The sequence below is a fragment of the Bubalus bubalis genome, chromosome 8 (genome assembly GCF_019923935.1).
Source record: "Bubalus bubalis isolate 160015118507 breed Murrah chromosome 8, NDDB_SH_1, whole genome shotgun sequence".
In the NCBI taxonomy this organism is placed as follows: domain Eukaryota; kingdom Metazoa; phylum Chordata; class Mammalia; order Artiodactyla; family Bovidae; genus Bubalus; species Bubalus bubalis.
The window spans coordinates 42270437-42291836 of NC_059164.1; the positions used below are offsets into that span (position 1 = coordinate 42270437).

The 21400-nt window shown below is 36.3% G+C and overlaps 1 protein-coding gene across 13 annotated transcripts in view; it reads left to right on the forward strand.

Annotated features, from left to right (window-relative positions):
• Positions 1-21400, forward strand: part of MAGI2 (membrane associated guanylate kinase, WW and PDZ domain containing 2) — a 1452748-nt gene that overhangs the window by 900396 nt on the left and 530952 nt on the right. For all 13 annotated transcript variants that reach the window (XM_044947150.2, XM_025292002.3, XM_025292003.3 and 10 more), the window contains exon 4: positions 16823-17038. In XM_044947150.2, coding sequence (XP_044803085.2) covers positions 16823-17038 — 216 coding nt within the window. The remainder of the gene's footprint in view (positions 1-16822; positions 17039-21400) is intronic.

A 21400-nucleotide genomic window follows, 5' to 3' on the forward strand; every position in this document is an offset into this window, starting at 1 on the left:
CCATTTTTTTTTTTTTCATTAACGATCCTAACCTCAACTCAGAGTACTCAGAACACCACTACTTGACATTTGTAGCTATTGTCAGTTTCTACTTTTGTGTTTGTGTGATTATTTTACTAGTATCTGTCTCCTCAGTAGAAGGTGAACTCATAGAGGACTTGCTTGCGTTTTTCATCATTGTGCCTTTAGATAATTTGTGCCTGGCACATAGCAGGCTCTTAGTAAATATTTGCTGAATAAATGACAGAATTCAGCTTATGAGAGTCTCAAACCCTTGGTGACCCTTGAAGAGTTTTCCTAACTGAACCTCTTGTCCCTCAGTGTTTGTTATGGTCCTAGACCTTTGGATTGACTCTCACCCTCACCTGTGCCCACTCCTATCCTTAATGGATGCCATTACCTGCTACCAGTAATTGACGACTTACTGAGTTTTATTTTTTTCATAAGAACTAGAAGAGGAATTGAAACATTATGCAATCTAAACCTTATAATTTTTACATCATGTGTGCTTGCTAACTTGCTTCAGTCATGTTTGACTCCTTGTGACCCAACAGACTGCAGCCTGCCAAGCTCCTCTGTCCATGGGATTCTCCAGGCAAGAAAACTGGAGTGGGTTGCCATGCCCTTCTGCAGGGGATATTCCTGACCGAGGGGTCGAACCCAGGTCTCCTTTACTGTAGGCAGATTCTTTACCATCAAGGCTGCCAGGCTAGCCCTTTGACATCATAAATCAGTGTAAAAATGATAACTGGGATGCTTTCTTTTTTATACCTTCATCAAGATATACCTTCATCAAAATCTGTGGATTTTACACTTGTAAAATTTCTCATTTCAAACCAGCCACATTTCAAGTCCTCAACAGCCAGATGTAACATATTGGGTAGTGTAGCTTAGTACGTTATCAGCTCTTAAGTGATGACAGATGAGCACACATGCATGATTTTGGGCAGAATGTCACTCAGGAATAATATTGGAACTTTATGAAAAGGCACATTCCAGTCTTCATCTCCATCCTACTCTTCTCATCTTTTTCCTTTTTCAACCTTTTCCTCCAATTCTCTCTTATTCTCTTCCTCTTGCTTCTTATTTTTCTTCTTACTTTCCATTTTTTCTGAACATTTCTCCCTCTACTTTTCCTTCATTAATGCAAGAATTTCTTTGCAATAAACTTTTATTTCTGATACTTTCGAATTTACTACACAATGATAAGGACGATGTGAAAGGCAAATTTATAATGTAAAAATATGAGGCTTGTGGAAGGTGTACCTCAATAAAAAATACATCTTAAAAGAATTAGTGGTTAATTTCTGGAGTTTATTAACTGCCAATAGTTCTGACATAATTATCTTTGTCACAGGTTGATTTTCATAGATAGTAGATATGTTGATTCAGGAAAAAAATATGCATTATTCAAGACTTGTTACAATTACACAAAGCCTCATAGTTAAATGTCAGAAGTTCTTATTTTCTTTGGTCTTTTGGGTTGATCACTGTTTCCCTGGCTTATAAGTTGGTTCTACTTAAGTCTAAATTGTTGCTTACTTTATAGTTTAACAGCTAGGCTTTACACTTGTCTCTCACAGATCACAATGAAAATTTTGACTTTTTTCCTATGTTTTTATTTAATTTTTTAAATTACTTTTAAAAGTCATAAATTTTTAAAGTATCACATGGACTAAAATATAAATTTGAAGTAATTCATGTATGGCCTTCCACAAAAGTAATCACAGTTCACATCCTGTCGGGGATATACTTAAGGGCTTTCTAATACTTAAGGGCATGAATTCAAGTGAAAGGCTTGGAACAAAAATAGAAATACTCTGTAACTACAACCATTTTCCCAGAAGGGAATGTGCAAAGAAATATGAAGAGAGAGTAATATGACAGTTCTCCACATTTGTGTCAAGAAAGCAAAAGAGTCCAGGCATTCAAGTAATTGAAATTGTTGGCTACAATTTATTGCCATTCTCTCCTCATTGTCTCAGGGCTTTCTGATATGATGATGTTGTTTTTCACTCGCTCAGGCCTGTCTCACTCTTTGCCACCCCATGGACTGCAGCCTGCCAGGCTTCCCTGTCCATCACCATTTCCCAGAGCTTGTTCAAACTCATGTCCATTGAGTCGGTGATGCCATCCAACCATCTTATCCTCTGTCATCCTCATCTCCTCCTGCCTTCAATCTTTCCCAGCATCAGGGTCTTTTCCAGTGAGTCAGTTCTTTGCATCAGGTGGCCAAAGTATTGGAGTTTCAGCTTCAACATCAGTCCTTACAGTGGATATTCAGGGTTGATTTACTTTAGTATTGACTGGTTTGACCTCCTAGCAGTCCAAGGGACTCTCAAGAGTCTCCTCCAAAACCACAGTTCATAAGCATTAATTCTTCAGTGCTGAGCCTTCTTTATGGTCCAACTCTCACATCCATACATGACTATGGGGAAAAAAATCATGTCTTTTACTAGATGGACCACTGTCAGCAAAGTAATGTCTCTGCTTTTGAATACACTATCTAGGTTTGTCATGGCTTTTCTTCCAAGGAACAAGCATCTTATCATTTTGTGGCTGTAGTCACCATCTGCAATGATTTTGGAGCCGAAGAAAATCAAGTCTGTCACTGTTTCCATTGTTTCCCCATCTATTTGCCATGAGGTAATGGAACTGGATGCCATGATCTTAGTTTTTTGAAAATTGAGTTTTGAGCCACCTTTTCCACTCTTTCACCTTCACAAGAGGCTCTTTAGTTTCTCTTTGCTTTCTGCCATAAGGTTAGTATCACCTGCATATATGAGGTTATTGATATTTCTCCCCTGCCATCTTGCTTCCAGCTTGTGCTTCATCCAGCCCAGCATTTCTCATTATGTACTCTGCATATAAGTTAAATAAACAGGGTGTCTATATACAGCCTTGACGTACTCCTTTCCAAATTTTGAAACGATCCATTGTTCCATGTTATATTCTAACTGTTGACTCTTGACCTGCATAGAGGTTTCTCAGGTGACAGGTAAGGTGGACTAGTATTCCCATCTCTTGAAGAAATTTCCACATTTTGTTGTGATCCACACAGTCAAAGGCCTTAGTGGATGTAGTCAATGAAGCAGAAGTAGATGTTTTTCTGGAATTCCCTTACTTTGTCTATGATCCAACAGATATTGGCATTTTGATCTCTGTTTCCTCTGACTTTTCTAAATCCAGCTTAAACATCTGGAAGTTCTTGGTTTATACACTGTTGAAGCCTAGCTTGGAGAATTTTATGCATTACTTTGCTAGCATGTGAAAAGAGTGCAATTGTGCGGTAGTTTGAACATTCTTTGACATTGCCCTTCTTTGGGACTGGAATGAAAACTGATCTTTTCCAGTCCTGGGCCACTGATGAGTTTTCCAGATTTGCTGGCATACTGAGTGCAGCACTTTACCAGCATCATCTTTTAGATTTGAAATAGCTCAACTGGAATCACATCACCTCAACTAGCTTTGTTCATAATGTGCTTCCTAAGGCCCACTTGACTTTACACTCCAGGATGTCTGTCTCTAGGTGAATGATCACACCATCATGTTTATCTGAGTCATGAAGGTCTTTTTTGTATACTTCTTCTGTGTATTCTTGCCACCTCTTCTTAATATCTTCTATTTCTATTAGGTCCATACCCTTTCTGTCCTTTATTGTGCTCATCTTTGCATGAAATATTCCCTTGGTATCTCTGATTTTCATGAAGAGATCTCTAGTCTTTCCCATTTATTGTTTTCCTCTATTTCTTTGCATTGTTAACTTAGAAACAATCTGATATGATGACAAGGATGTAAAACTGTTGTCATTGCATCCTTTAAATACTTACAGGATTTTTGAGGTAAGTACTTTAGAACTAAAACCCGATTCTGTCACTTCACAAATGAAGAAACTAAAATTCGAATGGTCTCATGCCTAATCCAAGGTCTTTTAGGAAGTCAGTCGTAGAACCTTGATTAGGATCCAGATCCTCTGACTATGTGCTGCACTCTTTCACGTGCATGCTTGGAATAATCCAGCAAACAAAATTCCCAAGTAGAAGTTAAATTTTTCTGCTTTCTGTTAGCATCTAAAAATTAGATATTTTGGCAGATTTCTTAAGTCATTAGCCAATAATCAAATTATGGTTAATCAGAATTTCCCTAGATATCATACTTGCAAGACAGTAATAAAAGAAAGTCTTAAAGGTCTCCTAATTTCTTGGTAACTTCATGCTATCACAGCTAATAGCACCATTGAGAGAAGGAAGTTGTATGAGAAGCTATAAATGCTGTGTAAGAAAATTAATACTGTCCTTGAATGATTCAGTTTCCTTTATCAATTTTTGAAGAAGTAAATTTAATCAAGATGACTATCACAGAAATCCACTGAGCTTTTTGCAAACATTCATTTAAAAACTCATCAAAATTTCACTTCCACTTATTTACTGAACCATGAAGGGACTGTCTGTCTCTTAAGGACCAAGCTCACTAGACACTCTAAAACTTAAACATTAATTGCATTAGTAACAAAGTTGCAAATGGTTTCTGTTTAAAAAAAGAAGCATGTGAATTTGGTACTAACTGGAATTATAATACAAATTATTTTTTTCTCAGTGCTGTTTTCCAAAAATCTTCATATTGATCTTTCCTTACATTCCCCAAGGATCATCATATTTATTTTACCAGGTGCCCTGACTACCCAAGAGAATATCTCCATTTGAGAGTACCAAAAACTAAGTTCTTCTAAAATTTATGTGAGTGAGAGTTGCTCAGTCGTGTCCAATTCTTTGCGACCCCATGGACTATACAGTCTATGGAATTCTCCAGGCCAGAATACTGGAGCGGGTAGCCTTTCCCTTCTCTAGGGCATCTTCCCAGCCTAGGGATCAAACCCAGGTCTCGCACATTGCATATGGATTCTTTACCAGATGAGCCACCAGGGAAGCCCAAAATATATGTTACACCCCTGAAAGGACCAAATCTCACAATCAACTTTTTGGACTAGAATTCAAAGTTGTTAATATTCAAGATACATTAAGCCAATTTTTGGTGTTGGCATTAAGTTTGAATTAGTTTATCAGAGTGGTGATCCAGTCACTTAGCATAACTAAAGAAAATTAGAAATGGGACACATATACTGTATAGAAGAAAAAGAAAACTGGAATTATTATGAGCATGGGGTGTGAAAGAGGAGTCTAATGAGAGAAGTATGAGGCAGTGGATTCTGAGTACTATGGAGTATGTTACCAGAGATAACAAGAGGAAGAAAAATGAATATGAGTAATCTGTTTTTACACCATCACCATGAACCAACAATTTCTCTGTGATTTGTGACTAAAAAGGGTTCTTCAGCCTTAAGATGGGCTCCACACACAAGTCCATATTTATATTATTCACTTGAAACATTTTTTTCTTTTTTTTACTTTCTAACTTATAGGTTGATAATAAAGTCAGAAGTAAAATTTTCAGGTTAAGTCAAGATAAAGTGATAAAATGAATGATTAGGAAGCAAGATGGATGAGAGTTGTTAAGAAATGCACATCTGTTGGGTACTTAATAATATTTTCATGAATTCAGTACAGCAAAGCAGTAAGCAAAAGAAACCTCGTTGACACAGTGTTACCTGAAGTGGTCAGTGTATTCTGGTGTTTTACTCAATTCTCTCATTCATTTAAAGAAGAGATTTTCACTTTATTGTTTTTGAGAAGAATGAGTCAGATGATGACCTGAGTGTTATTTGATAAAATAAGGCTGTACTGTTCAGTATAGTGGTCACTAGGCACACATGGATATTCAGCACTGAAAATGGGGCTTGTCTGAATCAAAATGCACTTTAAGTGTAAACTATCCATTGAGTTTTGAAGACTTAGTAAGAAAAAAGGTAAAAATAGTGCATCCCTAACTTTTAGTATTATATTACATTAAAAATATTATATTTTGTATATGTGGGTAAAGTCAGATATATCATTACAATAACTTTCACCTTTTTCCCTTTTCAGTGTCGCTAATTAGAAAATTTTAAATGACATATGATTTGTGTATTTGTGACTGATATAACATTTTTACAAGACAGAACTGCTCTAAGAAATTTAATATTATTTAAATGTGATATGTTTATGCATTGGACTTGTAAGTTTTTTTATGTTAGTATCATTATAAATGTTCGAATGCTTTACTTTGAAAGCAAACATATATTTGAAATTGAAAAATCAAATGTAACTTCCTTATGTTCTCTTAAGGATTTCTTTGCGTGATTTCTTTATATATTTTATTTGGCACAGGCTGGAAATGTTCAGAATACTTCAGCATAATGCTTGAATGAAGAATTGCTAAAGTAAAGGATAGCTAGTTTTCTTTAAAGAAGGACACGACATACACTAACCAGTCTATATAGTTCAGTTTAGCAAAGATTTGTTCTGTGTCTCTAAATATTGGCTAACACGAATAAATGGAAATTTGGCCCAAATGACCACAAGGAACTCAATGAGAACTTGAAAACAAGTTTCAGACAATGTTAGATTAAACCACCTACTCAATTTCTGGAGAGTATTGATGAACAACTAAAGACAGTGATATCCAGAATGCACGTGGATCCTATTATCTAACCAGCATTCATTAATTTCAAGTATACTTGAAATTCTTAGGTGAGGATTGTGGCAGAATAATTCAGTTTTGCCTGTGGAAAAAAACATAATTTTTCACGTTGTCTACACAATTGTCCACATTTTGAAAGTCATATTCAACACTGAATTTTCAAATAATTTAGTAATTTATTGTTTAGTAATTTAGCACAGATATCAGTGATCATTTAAAATTTTTTTTTTCTATTTCTGTCACATGTGAGATAAATGCTTTTCACCACAAGAGAAAAATATATCTTCTTTTAAGGTCAGAGCATCTTTTTGCATTTTGGTTTCAAGCTACTAACTATATATGACATGCTGAAGAAATGATGCCTTCTAGGGGAAGATCAAATTTAAGTATCAGACCTGCTTGCAAAAATAATTTCAAAAATCAGTTGACAGAAGCATTCTGCAGTGATACTTTGAGTCTTATTTTCTGCTAGGAAGTATAATTTTAAAACAGAATGTTTTCTATGGTACATTTACTAACTTTGCATTATATTTACAGAATTTCTATTTTACTAACTGTAGCCATATGACTGTGATTCTTGCCATGGCAAGACCGTCTTATAATTTTTGGTACTAATTTTCAGTCATTTACTATCCCATATGTAACATGTTGAACATGTCTTGAAGTTTGAATTAGAATCCTTTGATGACTTATTTGTTTCTGTTAATACAAATTTAAACCTCTGATGTGATAAAAATAGTTATTTACTTATAATCTGTCATGTTTTCTAGCGCAGTTAAGTGTGCATGGACCTAGAACTCTGTTCTCTCCATTTAATATAGGAGTCATTTTATGCAGGTGCCATTAGGATGCCAAGTATCAAACTCCTCACTCCATTTATAAAACTGTAAAAAACAAGTGATTAGACTGTCAGCCTCTCAAATTTTGCCATTATTCTTTCCAACACAAGCTCTCTGGGGATCTCAGTGATAGACTGTGTTGTATGCGTACCCTGAAGTGTCTGTAGGCAGTCATCTCTCTTCCACCGAATAATTATCCAAAATGAATTCTTTCTGGGTACTGAAATGGGAATAAAAGCACTGAGAATATAGGGGAGAAATGGGGGTCAAGACCTTAATCTGTGAGGTATCTTGATGACAAGAATATTACCTTTCAAAAGTCCATCTCCACTTGGGTGCTGTGTGGAATGATAGATGGTTATTTAGTGTAAAATCTACACATGTTATTATCATACACCCAAAGGACTGAACCCACAGAGCCAACATCTGCGTCTACTACTTAAGAAGACAAATGAACTAAACAACAAATCATATGTTTCTATCATGAAAACTGATTTTGTTTAAAGGGAAAAAATGTTGGGAACAAGTAAAAACATTTCAAAGTATCTCAGCACTCTCACATTTCACATTTTGTCATACCCCAAATTAGTTTTTAGTGTCTTTCCTACTTCTCATCATAACTTATAAGCAAGTTCTTATTAGAACTTATAAGCAAAAAGAATATGGTGCATCTCAGAAAATACTATTCTGTTACCTATTACCCTTCAACAAAGACTATAGATACAAAAAAATATAAAGAACAGTTTATAATTTTGTATTCCTTTTTTTCCTCTGGCCTCACCATTAAAATCAGTATCTGGGGTGGGGGGAGGCAGGGGCGGAACCTGAGAAGAATCAGAAGAAAGACAAAATGCTATTTAGAAAATTTAGACTTTTTTAAAACATTATTTGTTCTAACAAGCTAGAGAAAGCAAAGGAGTAATTCTGTGATGGTCCTCAAGTATAATACACAAAAAGTCATTTGAAAAGCTCATTTCATCTCTTCTGGATGGCTTAGGAAGGGTCTGTCTAAAAGTGGGTAATGGATTAGATTTTCCAAGTATTTTCTAGGAAGGTTAATTTATAGCACTGTAATCTATTTTCATCCACTTGCAAGAAATTAAGTATAACAGTATTCAGTGTAAATGGTCATTTATTAAATATTTTTATTATTAAACAGATTATTGACATTATAGACTATTCTTTTTATTCATATTTCTGGGAAGCTTTCTTCACATTTTTTTAAATATGTATTTATTTTTGGCTGTGCTGGGTCTACGATGTTTCATGGGCTTTTCTTTGGTTCTGGCGAATGGAGACTACGCTCTAGTTCTGGTACACATGCTTCTCATTGCAGTGATTTCTCCTGTTGTAGTTGTGGGCATGCAGGCCTTAGTAGTTGTGGCACATGGGCTCAGTCGGTGCAGCTCCCAGGCTCTAGAGCACAGGCTCAGTAATTGTGGCACACAAGCATATTTTCTCCACATGTGGGATCCTCCCAGGTCAGGGATCAAACCCGTGTGTCCTCCATTGGCAGGCAGATTCTTCATGACTGAGCCACCAGGGAAGCTCATTTCGTATTTATAATGTAAGAAATGACTGTATTCACCCTGTTTCACTTTTTCATAACTATGCTGTTGTTTAGTCGCTAAGTCATGTGTGATTCTTTTGCGACCCAATGGACTATAGGCTACCAAGCTCCTCTGTCCATGGGATTTCCCAGTCAAGAATACTAGAGTAGGTTGCCATTTCCTTCTTCAGGGAGTATTCCTGACCCAGGGATTGAACTTGGAGAAGAAAATGATAACCCACTCTAGTATTTTTGCCTGGGAAATACCATGGATAGAGGAGCCTGGCAGACTGCTGTTCATGGGGTTGCAAAAGATTCGGACACGGGTGAGCAACTAAACAACAAAACAAAGTGATTGAAACCACATCTTCTGCATTGGTAGATGGATTCTTTACCACTGAGCCATCAGGGAAGCCCTTTGATTATCTATACCTTTATGAAAAAAAAAAAGCCATTCTTTTAAGTACTTTAAAAGCTGATGTATAAGTCAAGTTTCTCAATAATTGCCTCTTTTATTTTCCAAACATTGATTCAAAATTAAACTTTCTTAATTTATAGATTATCCTAATTATGATAGAATTATGTGAACAATGATATGTATCATTTCCATTTTGTCATCATTTTTAACAACTAACTTAGTGAAACTTTGTGTTAAATTAACATGAAACTGCTAATGAATACATCATTCATTACAAATACAGTCAGTAAAAAGTGGGCTGGAAAGCCTATAATCCCTACCCCATGCCCCCCCCAAAACACACACACACACACATACTCACACTCACACTCACACTCAATTTTAAAAGAAAGGAGGGAAAAAAATCACCTAAAATGTCCCTGCTTCATGATTTTGGTAGCAATCACTGATTTCTCTTTTGAAAGTGATATTTTTCTGTTCATTGGTTGTGACTTTGAGTGAAGTCCTAGAGGACTGTATCAAATTGCTCTGTACTTTTATTTATTTATCTTTCTTTCTCTCTCGGGAGGCATTATAGTATTTTGAAAAGAAATGTGGTTCCTCAATCAGATGGATATAGTTTTTCCACTTGCTTCATGTATAATATTGGAAATAGTTTAATTTTTTTAGAGCCTCTATTTTCCTTTAACTGCAGAGGCAGGATAACTTCATTCTAATCCCTATCAGATACAAGAGCTCAGAAGTAAAATTCCCTTTCAATGTCCAGCTCACTAAATTGCTATGATGATAATCATGGCATGGGTTATTACAGTTGCTTTTGTGGCTGTGGTCATCTTACAGACCCACAGTTCCACTTCAGCTAAATTTCACTTTAAGGATATGAAGAGCCAGCCAGATTAGGGGACACAGGATTCAAAGTCATTTTATCTCGCTGTGATCTGTGCTGTTAAACATACATACAGGTACTTCATGCTTAATGGGACAGTTTTTCCAAATTATATTTTAAAATAGTTTTGATGTTTATTTGTTTTCTGAAAACATGCTGTTGTGTTACCTACATGGCACATTTATCCTTAGTATATTGGTTTGTATATACTTAAACACCAGGATTATTTCAGTAATTAAGCTACGTGACCATTTGGCTGAATTTCAGCTTCTTTTAGGAATTTCCTGTTTCTTTGTTCTGTGTATTTGGTTTAAGCAATAGCCTATTTTCTAGGAATTGCATTTCTCAAATGTAGTAACTATATGCATTATTTCTATGCCTCTTTTAAATTGCTATTATTATTGCTAATAAAGATAATCTTAATGTCTTAATTAATATTTTATATTCTTTTGCATCTAAAATTTAAAGTATTAATTTTATAAACCAAATTGTAGGAAAAAATACTGCTATATGATTTATAATCACATCACATGTCAATAGATGCAATTATTTATGAATATAAATTCAACATAATCTGTTAATAATTATTTTTAGCCTGAGCTATGTGACTGAACTCACACATGCATTTATTTCTAATTAGTAAAAGGTTCTTTTTCTACCTCACAGAGATTTAAGCCATAAAAGACAAATTGGAAAAAATGTCACTGAAGTGCAATTCATTTTTCTTAGTACTTGTTGTTGTTATTCATTCATTCAGTCATGTCCAGCTCCTTGAGACCACATGGACTGCAGCATGCCAGGCTTCCCTGTCCTTCACTATCTCCCTGAATTTACTCAACTCATGTCCATTGAGTCAATGATGCCATCCAAGAATTTCATCCTCTGTCTTCCCCTTCTCCTCCTGCCTTCAATCTTTCTGAGCATCAGGCTCTTTTCTAATGAGTCAGCTTTTCACATCATGTAGCCAAATTATTAGAGCTTTAGACTTCACTTTCACTTTTCACTTTCATTCATTGGAGAAGGAAATGGCAACCCACTCCAGTGTTCTTGCTTGGAGAATCCCAGGGACGGGGGAGCCTGGTGGGCTGCCGTCTCTGGGGTCGCACAGAGTCGGACACGACTGAAGCGACTTAGCAGCAGCAGCAGCAGCAGCTTCAGCATTGGTCCTTTCAATGAATATTCAGGAGTGGTTTCCTTTAAGATGGACTGGTTTGATCTCCTTGCAGTCCAAGGGACTCTTGAGACTCTTCTCCAACACCCCAGTTCAAAAGCATCAATTCTTCCACACCCAGTCTTCTTTGTGTTCCAACTCTTACATCCATACATAACTATTGGAAAAACCATAGCTTTGACTAGATGGACCTTTGTCAGTAATGTAATGTTTCTGCTTTTGAATATACTGTCTAGGTTTGTCGTGGCTTTTCTTCCAAGGAGCAAACATCTTTTAATTTCATGGCTGTAGTCACTGTCTGCAGTGATATTGGAGCCCCCAAAAATAAAGTCTGTCACTATTTCCATTGTTTCCCCATCTATTTGCCATGAAATGATGGGACTGAATGCTATGATCTTAGTTTTCTGAATGTTGAGTTTTAAGCCAACCTTTTCACTCTCTTTTTTCACATTCATCAAGAGACTCTTTAGTTCCTGTTTTTTTCTGCCATAAGGGTGGTGTCATCTGCATATCTGAGGTTATTGATATTTCTCCTGGATCTTGATTCCACTGTGCTTCATCCAGCCCAGTATTTCTAGCAATGTACTCTGCATATAAATTAAATAAGCAGGGTGACAATATATAGCCTTGATGTACTCTTTTCTCAATTTTGAACCAGTCCATTGTTCCATGTCTGGTTCTAACTGTTGCTTCTTCACCTGTATACAGGTTTCACAGGAAGTGGGTAAGGTGGTCTGGTATTCCCATCTCTAAGAATTTTCCACAGTTTGTTGTGATCCATACAGTCAAAGGATTTAGCTTAGTCAATGAAGCAGAAGTAGATGTTTTTCTGGAATTCTGTTGATTTTTCTATGATCCAACAGATGTTGGCAATTTGATCTCTAGTTCCTGTGTGTTTTCTAAATCTAGCTTGTGCACCTGGATGTTCTCAGTTCACGTACTGTTGAAGTCTAGCTTGAAGAGTTTTAGCATTATCTTGCTAGCTTGTGAAATGGGCGCAATTGTGTGATAGTTTGAACATTTTTTGGCATTGCCCTTCTTTGGGACTGGAATGAAAACTGACCTTTTCCAGTCCTGTATCCACTGCTGAGTTTTCCAAATGTGCTGGCATAGTGAGTGCAGCACTTTAACAGCATCATCTTTTAGGATTTGAAGTAGCTCAGCTGGAATTCCATCACCTCCACTAGCTTTATTCATAGTGATGCCTTCTAAGCCCAACTTGACTACACATTCCAGGATGTCTGGTGCTAGGTGAATAACCATAGCATTGTGTTTATCTATATCATTAAGACCTTTTTCATACAGTTCTGTGTATTCTTGGCATCACTTCTTAATCTCTTCTATTTCTGTTATGTCCTAACTTATTTCTGTCTTTTATTGTGCCCATCTTTGAATGAAATGTTCCCTTGGTATCTCTAATTTTCTTGAAGAGATCTCTAGTCTTTCCCTTTCTACTATTTTCTCTATTTCTTTGCATTGTTCACTTAAGAAGGCTTCTTATCTCTCCTTGCTATTCTTGGGAACTCTGCATTAAGTTGGGTACATTTTTTCCTTCTCCTTTTCCTTTCACTTCTTTCTTCAGCTATTTGTAAGGCCTCCTCAGACAACCATCTTGCCTTGTTGCATTTCTTTTTCTTGGGGATGGTTTTGGTCACTGCCTCCTGTGCAGTGTTACAAATCTCTATCCATTGTTCTTCAGGCAGTCTGTCAGATCTAATCCCTTGAATCTGTCACTACCACTGTATAATCATAAGAGATTTGATTTAGGTCAACCCCTGAATGGCCTAGTGGCTTTCCCTACTTTCTTCAATTTAAGTCTGAATTTGGCAATAAGGAGTTCATGATCTGAGTCACAGTCAGCTCCAGGTCTTGTTTTTACTGACTATACAGAGCTTCTCCACCTTTGGCTGCAAAGGATATAATCAGTCTGATTTTAGTATTGACCATCTGGTGATGTCCATGTGTAGAATCATCTCTTGTGTTTTTGGAAGAGGGTTTTTGCTATCTTGGCAAGGCTCTGTTAGCTTTACCCTGCTTTATTTTGTACCCCAAGGCCAAACTTGCATGTTATTCCATTTATCTCTTGACTTCCTACTTTTGCATTCCACTCCATTATGATGAAAAGGGCATCTTTTTTTTGATGTTAGTTCTAGAAGGTCTTGTGGGTCTGCAAAGAACCATTCAGCTTCAGCCTTTTTGGCACTAGTGGTTGGGCATAAACTTGGATACTGTGGTGTTGAATGGTTTTCCTTGCAAAGGAACCAAGATCATTGTCATTTTTGAGATTGCACCCAAGTACTGCGTTTTGGACTCTTTTTTTTTTTTTTTTTTTTTTGACTATGAGGGCTACTCCATTTCTTCTATGGGATTCTTGCCCACAGTAGTAGATATAATGGTCATCTGAATTATATTCTCCCATTCTGGTCGATTTTAGTTCACTGATTCCTAAAATGTCAATGTTCACTCTTTTTTTTCCCTCAATGTTCACTCTTGCCATCTCTTCTTTGACCACCAATTTACCTTGATTAATGGACCTAACATTCCAGGTACCTATGCAATATTGTTCTTTACAGTATCAGACTTTACTTTCAGCACTACATCCACAACTAGGCATAGTGCCTACTTTGGCTCAGCCTCTTCATTCTCCCTGAAGCTACTTCTCCACTGTTCCCCAGTAGCATATTAGACACCTAGTGACCTGCGGGGCTCATCTTTCAGTGGTTGCTCAGACAGTAAAGAATCTGCCTGCAATGCAGGAGAACTGGTTTCAATCACTGGTCGGGAAGATCCCCTGGAGAAGGGAATGACTACCCACTCCAGTATTCTTTCCTGGAGAATTCCATGGACAAAGGAGCTTGGTGAGGGCTACTGTCCATGGGATTGCAAAAAGTTGATCACAATTGAGCAACTAACACTTTTACTTTTCTTAAGTTCAGTTCAATCACTCAGTCATGTCCGACTCTTTGTGACCCCATGGGCTGCAGCAAGCCAGGCTTCCCTGTCCCTCACCAACTCCTGGAGCCTACTCAAACTCACTTTTCTTAGTAACTATATATATTTAGAAGCACTAAAAAATCAGAACACTGCTTAAAAGTATACTACTTATTGGAAAATGCAGGACTATTTACTAATTTACATTATATTTATTACATAAGAAGTTAAGTGTTATGATTCTATAGGAAACACAGCAATATTACTAAGAACTATGCTAGGTCTTTTGGGTGCTGTAATACAGTAATAGTTCATAGACTTCTAGGAACAACTAACAGTTTTTGTTTGCTCAGAATTTGGCAAGTGCATTCAAAGGTCTGATTCATTTGAAATGCTCTAAATCAAATTAGAAAGCAACCTGTAGCAAAATATGTAACATCCACTTTGCAGACTAATGTTTAAAAGTTCTACATGTTTAAGAACCACTTTACATGATAATTTTTTTCTGGTATTGTTCTTATAACTGTGAATATCTGTGAAAATGAGCAACAGTGTCAGTGGCATGGCTGGCCTCCAGAACCATCACTCACTTCATGCCAGCCTGAAGTTTTACACTGCCATTAAAATGGGCGGTTTCACAATTTATGAAGCTCTTCCTCATACATCCTTACTTCATCGTCACAACAACCCAGTTGGGCACATGTAGTGAAGGTTTGTAATTTCTGCCTGTCCAGCATCTCAAAGCCCTTCCTGTCTCAGGGAGAACCATGATATACAATGGATGAAAATAGGGCTCTAGACTCCCCTGTGAAATCTAAGGAGGGCAGTCCTCCTCAGCAGTTCAGGGGCTCTCTTGTGCCTGTGATTCAGCCAATGAGATGACCTTTCCTGGACGTTTCCCTGGAAATGAATAAGCTCAGAGCTCCTGAGAAGAGTTTAAGTTCATCCCCACCAGGGTGGCTGCCACTGAGGGTTGAGCCTGAGGTAGTGGGATCTGCTAGGCTTCAGAGTCCAGGGCCAGCACACAAAGCCTGGGTGTCCAGACAGAACTTCTTTGTTTCTGCCCTTTTCCCCCAAGATTTTCCAGTCTCTTCCCTCAAGTAGCCATCTCACATCTTATCATTTTTAATTTAACTAGAGTATGTTTTAATTGTTTGCAGATCACAATACAGGTGATTTTAACAAATATTGCCATTCCCAATATATAGATGAAGAGAGTGAGCCTTACTGAGTTACTTGAATCGTAGTTACATAGAAACTACACATCTAGACCCCATCACTTCTACTTAAGAATTGTTTCTTTCACACCACACGGTCTTCCCAGTTACCTTCAGTGGTCTCTGCAGGTAGTGAGATGGGTTTTCCTCTCTGTGTCTCCTTGTTTGAGTGATTAATCCTACTTCCTGTTTTAATGCTTGTCTGCTTACTGTCAAATGTGCCTAGACCCTTGAGCATCTGGAAGACAAGGATTGCATTGCAGTCATCATTTTCTCTCAGAGGTATACTGGAGTGCTTGGGTTCATAGTCAATGCTAAGTAAAGACTCCAATGAATGCATGAGCAAAGATGTTCATAAACTATTCAATTGATTGAAAACACAATAATGTGTTTGAAGTTGATGCTGAAAGTATAACACTGATCTTTTTAAAAACACACCACTATATTTTTTTGCCAATCAAAAAATTAAAGTATTTTTTAGAAAGTAATTTGCCTTGAATATATATGGATATTCACGTAGTAAGCTCATATACCATGCCTACTATTTGCCAGGCTCTTATTACAGAGATGCACAGGAATTAGTCTCCTCTTTAACAAGTTTCGCAGGCTGATGAGAGAAACAAATGATTCTGTAGCTGAGATCATGGAACTGTGGGAAAAAGAGCTGTGGTAATCTGAAGAACGATTAGAGCAGCAGGCCCACTGTCAGCAGTCATGGGAACGACTAAAACGGCAGGGAGATGCAGCTCTAGGCAGGATGCTGTGCACATCAAAGACAACAGCCAGAGCCCTTTGAAAGCTGGAGAAAAGCACAGTGTGTTTGTGCCTTTGCAGAATGTTATGAGATTTGCTTTAAAAAAAAAAGTTACCTATACTCTTATTCAGAAATAATTATTCTTAAAAAAATTATAAGAAAAACTTGTTATCAAAATTCTTTGATTAATTTGAAATTGCTGTGTGCCTTATCAATAAGTAAGACTATATTTTATTTGGAATTAAGGTGAAATATAGATCAGTATCTTTCCTTAAGCATTAAAGCCCAACGCAAAATAAGAAACTAATGTATTAAAAACATAAAAGGCTATAAAATGATATATTTGTAGGTATATTAATATATATATATATAATGTATACAAACTAGGATCCACATTTGTTAATAAAATTTCCATTCTTTACAAATTATGCGCATCGGTAGGAGAAATGCTTAACTTCATAATGCTTTTTATTGTTTGCAGACAATTACTACGGTACCCCAAAGCCTCCAGCAGAACCAGCACCATTATTATTAAATGTAACAGACCAGATACTTCCTGGAGCCACTCCAAGCGCTGAAGGAAAACGAAAGAGGAATAAATCAGTGAGCAACATGGAGAAAGCAAGCATAGAGCCTCCTGAGGAGGAAGAGGAAGAAAGGCCTGTGGTCAATGGAAATGGAGTAGTAGTGACACCAGGTTAGTCATTTACATTTGTCATAGGTTCATCAGTTCTTCTGGAAATAGCTGAATATATATTATATCTGTGTTCAAATGTATTGTCAGTAATGCCTAACGTGGCTCCCGTCGGGGGCCGCGTTAGTCATTACTGACAATATATATAGTTCATTCGTATATATTTTTTCACATTTATTTTCAGATGTATATGTATGCATGTGTGTGTGTGTATATGTACATATGTATGTGTGTGTATATATATATGTATATATATGTGTGTGTGTGTGTGTGTATATATATATATATAATGTTTACAGTTATCTTCCAGGAGAGGATTATGATATCAAATGGGAAGGATATGATTCTTGTGTCTGAATTTATTAGTTTAAATTTTGGTGTATCTCGCAATTTATTCAACTTCCTCTATTTCTGGTTTTACTCATACAATTTTAGTGGCAATATGGTGAGTAGTTTGGGGCTTTCCTGATAGCTCAGTTAGTAAAGAATCCGCCTCCAGTGCAGGAGACCTGGGTTCAATTGCTGGGTTGAGAAGATCCCCTGGAGAAGGGAAAGGCTACCCACTCCAGTATTCTGGCCTGGAGAATTCCATGGACTGTGTCCCAAAGAGTTGGACATGACTGAGAGACTTTCACTTTCAGTGAGTGGTTTAAATCTTAGAAGGTGTATAAGTCATGAATACGACTGTGTCACATTGTGAAATATTTTTTGTTAGTTAATATTAGATATTAATTAGATGTAGTTATCCTTATAAACCTTACTATACTTTCAGCTCTGTGAAGAGAGGTTGTGTCATGTGATTTAGTTAATAACGTCAATGAATACAGTCCACAGAATAACTGAAGTTACAAAATGCCCATGTATTTATCCTTCCACCTTTATCACACAATCTGGCAATTTGGAGAAAGCATCTTCACAATTGATATCATGAAGGCAATTACCTTGAACAAGGGAAAGATATTATCCCTTTAATTTATCATCTGTCATATCCCTATATAAAAATATTAGACAGATATAAAGTGTGTTTGTGCAAGGTATGCATTTGCAATTTCCTTATGCTTGTTGCTAATGTAGTACAAAAATTTATTTATAGTATAGATTTTTCATAATCTTATTCATAATAACCAAAACTAAACTATGACATTCTCTTTGCCTGTAATCTTGGAAAAAGTTTCTAAAGTTTTGTTTTACTTATTTATTTGTTAATAATGGCATATCATTATTTTAATGGGCATTGAAAGTCTAAGAGCTGTGTTAAAACCATTGAAAACAATGTTAATACATGTATCTTGCAAACATTATTCTTAAGATATTTCCTACAACTACTTTGATGTCTATACTTTTTACTTATCACTATGCTGCTTCTAGGAGAAGGAAATGGCAACCCACTCCAGTGTTCTTGCCTGGAGAATCCCAGGGACGGGGGAGCCTGGTGGGCTGCCGTCTATGTGGTTGCACAGAGTTGAACACGACTGAAGTGACTTAGCAGCAGCAGCATACTGCTCCTATAGCAACATATTATTTGAATTTTCATGCCTAATTATTTTTTATCAAAGAAAAGTTTCATAAGCCTATTTTTACCTTCATTTTCCATAATACCTGTATAAATGTTCTTCATTAAATATAAGGAGACCAAACATTCAATATGTGTCAATCAAGGTATAAAACCTTAGAAAATGGTTTCATTTTGGTTAATATATGAAGATAGCTTCCTCTATTAATATATTTGTTAAAAAATTATTCTCTGACTCCAGCAATCGTTGATTTCTGGGTACAAATGCTAAAAATCAGTTTAGGTACATAATGTAATTTATTTACTGTAAAATGATCTGATAATTTTCAAGTACTTAGATACCATCTCTTTTTGATTTTTGATTCTGAAATGTTTCTGTCAAAATATTTACTTTTCATCATGTAATGGATTTAAATTAAGTTGATAAGACATAGTTTCCTTAGTTGAACTTTGATATGAAAAGCATAACAATTTGGCTAAGTGGAAGAAAATAATCACAAAAGAAGCAGGAGTTGGATGTCAAAGAGCAGTTATAGGATTTCTTACTGATTAAAACCTTATAGATAAAAATGTAAAATATATGGCCTTGATAAGGCCCAAATCATTGATTTCTGTTCCATTTATATTCTGTTTAGGGCAAATCAAATGAAACATTCTTGACATACAAATTCTCAGGCTAGAAATTTATTTTAACTTGAGGGCATAGTAAATCTGGAAAGCTCCATCCCCTTTTATTCATACCTTAGACATGAGAAATATTTAGCTTTGCTTTTTATGACTAGGATGTTTTTAAGGCTCCAGGTAAAATGGACTGATTTGAACTCTTCTTAACTAACACTAGCCTTGTAACTGTCTTTGGACATCTGAGCCTGAAAATAACAGAGAACAACTATGCAGGCCAGCTTCAGGATATCTGAGTAGTCAACAGATGCCACAAACAGTTCCTCTGTGAACCTGGTATAGCCGTGGTCTTATACTACTTTTTCTTTCTTATTATGGGACTTGAAAGATAGGAGAAAACAGCCCCAAACCAGAAAGTTGTTTCATCATCCTTTATTAGAAATCCTTTGCCAAGTCCCATTTTTGAAGGGTCTCTGTTTTTCTTTATGTTTATCCAAGAGAGTTTTTAAGATAAAAAGTTTCAACAGGGATTTTAAAATAAAACTTCTTTGCCCTCCTCATATATACATTTACCATTTGAATCTCATCACCATTTGAACCTCACCAACTCTTCACCATTTGACCCTCATCACATTGTTTCTAGCACAGGGTCTTTGTTTTGCCTTTGTCTTCTCCCCATATACATTCATTGGATTCAGGACACTTCAAATAATATTGAGAAAATTGTTGCTTACATTTTAGTTAACACTGCCCTGTAGGAGCCTATAATAGTAATTAATATCAGACCTCAGTATAGAGCATAAATAATATAATTAATGAGATACATTTGGAAAAGGAGGAAGTTTACTGAGGTAACTTTATTCCATTACAAGTAAAATTGATAATAATGGTAATAAATAATATTAAATAATTAACTTATTTTGGATCCTATCATGTGCTAGGAGCTCCTTAACCTCATTGTGTGTATCAGTTCATTTAATTCTCTTATAGTCTTATTAGTTAGATGCTGTTTTACAGACGAAGACTGAGGTACACTACAGTTAAATAACTTGCCCTGTAACTGGAATTCATATATAGGAAATCTGGATCCAGAACCAATACTCTTAGCTGCTGTACTATCCTGAGTCTTATATTAATATTACCAAATAGAAGAACAAATACATTTCTTAACAATCTGTAAACACATGCCTATTACCAAGTCCAAGCTCGCTCTGCTTGCCGCAGGACAGGCCAATGAATCTAAGAGACTAGGTGTTGAGGCAAGAAAAACAACTTTATTCTGAAAGCCAGAAGACTGAGAAGATAGCAGGCTAGCACCTCAAAATAACCATCTTACTAGGATCTGAACACCAGGCTCTTTTATAGACCAGAGAAGGGGGGAGGTGAGGAAGCAAAGCAAAAAGGCCATTAATTGTTCCGTTGGTCTATATTTCTGTTTATGTGCCAGTACCATACTGTCTTGATGACTGTAGCTTTGTAGTACAATATGAAGTCAGGAAGGTTGATTCTTCCAGCTCCATTCTTCTTTCTCAAGGCTGCTTTGGATATTCAGGGTCTTTTGTGTCCATATGAGTTGTGAAATTTTTTGTTCTATTTCTGTGAAAAATGCCATTGGTGATTTGATAGGGATCGCATTGAATCTGTAGGTTGCATTTGGTGGTACAGTCATTTTCAGAATATTGATTTTTCAGGAACATGGAATATCTCTCCATCTGTTTATGTCACCTTTGATTTCTTTCATTAATGTCTTATAATTTTCTGTGTACAGTACTTTTGTCTCCTTAGGTAAGTTTATTCCTAGATATTTTATTCTTTTAGTTGCCATGGTGAATGGGATTGATTCCTTAATTGCTCTTTCTGATTTTCATTGTTAGTATATAGAAATGCAAGTGATTTCTGTGTATTGATTTTGTATCCTGCAACTTTGCTAAATTCATTGATTAGCTCTTGTTAATTTTCTGATACTATCTTTAGGATTTTCTATGTGCAGTATCATGTCATCCACAAACAGTGAAAGCTTTACTTCTTTTCCAATCTGGGTTTCTTTTATTTATTTTGTGTTTTCTTATTAATTTTCTGTTTTGATGATCTGTCCATTGGTGTGAGTCGGGTGTTAAAGTCTCCTACTGCTACTGCTAAGTCACTTCAGTCATGTCCGACTCTGTGCGACCCCATAGACAGCAGCCCACCAGGCTCCCCCATCCCTGGGATTCTCCAGGCAAGAACACTGG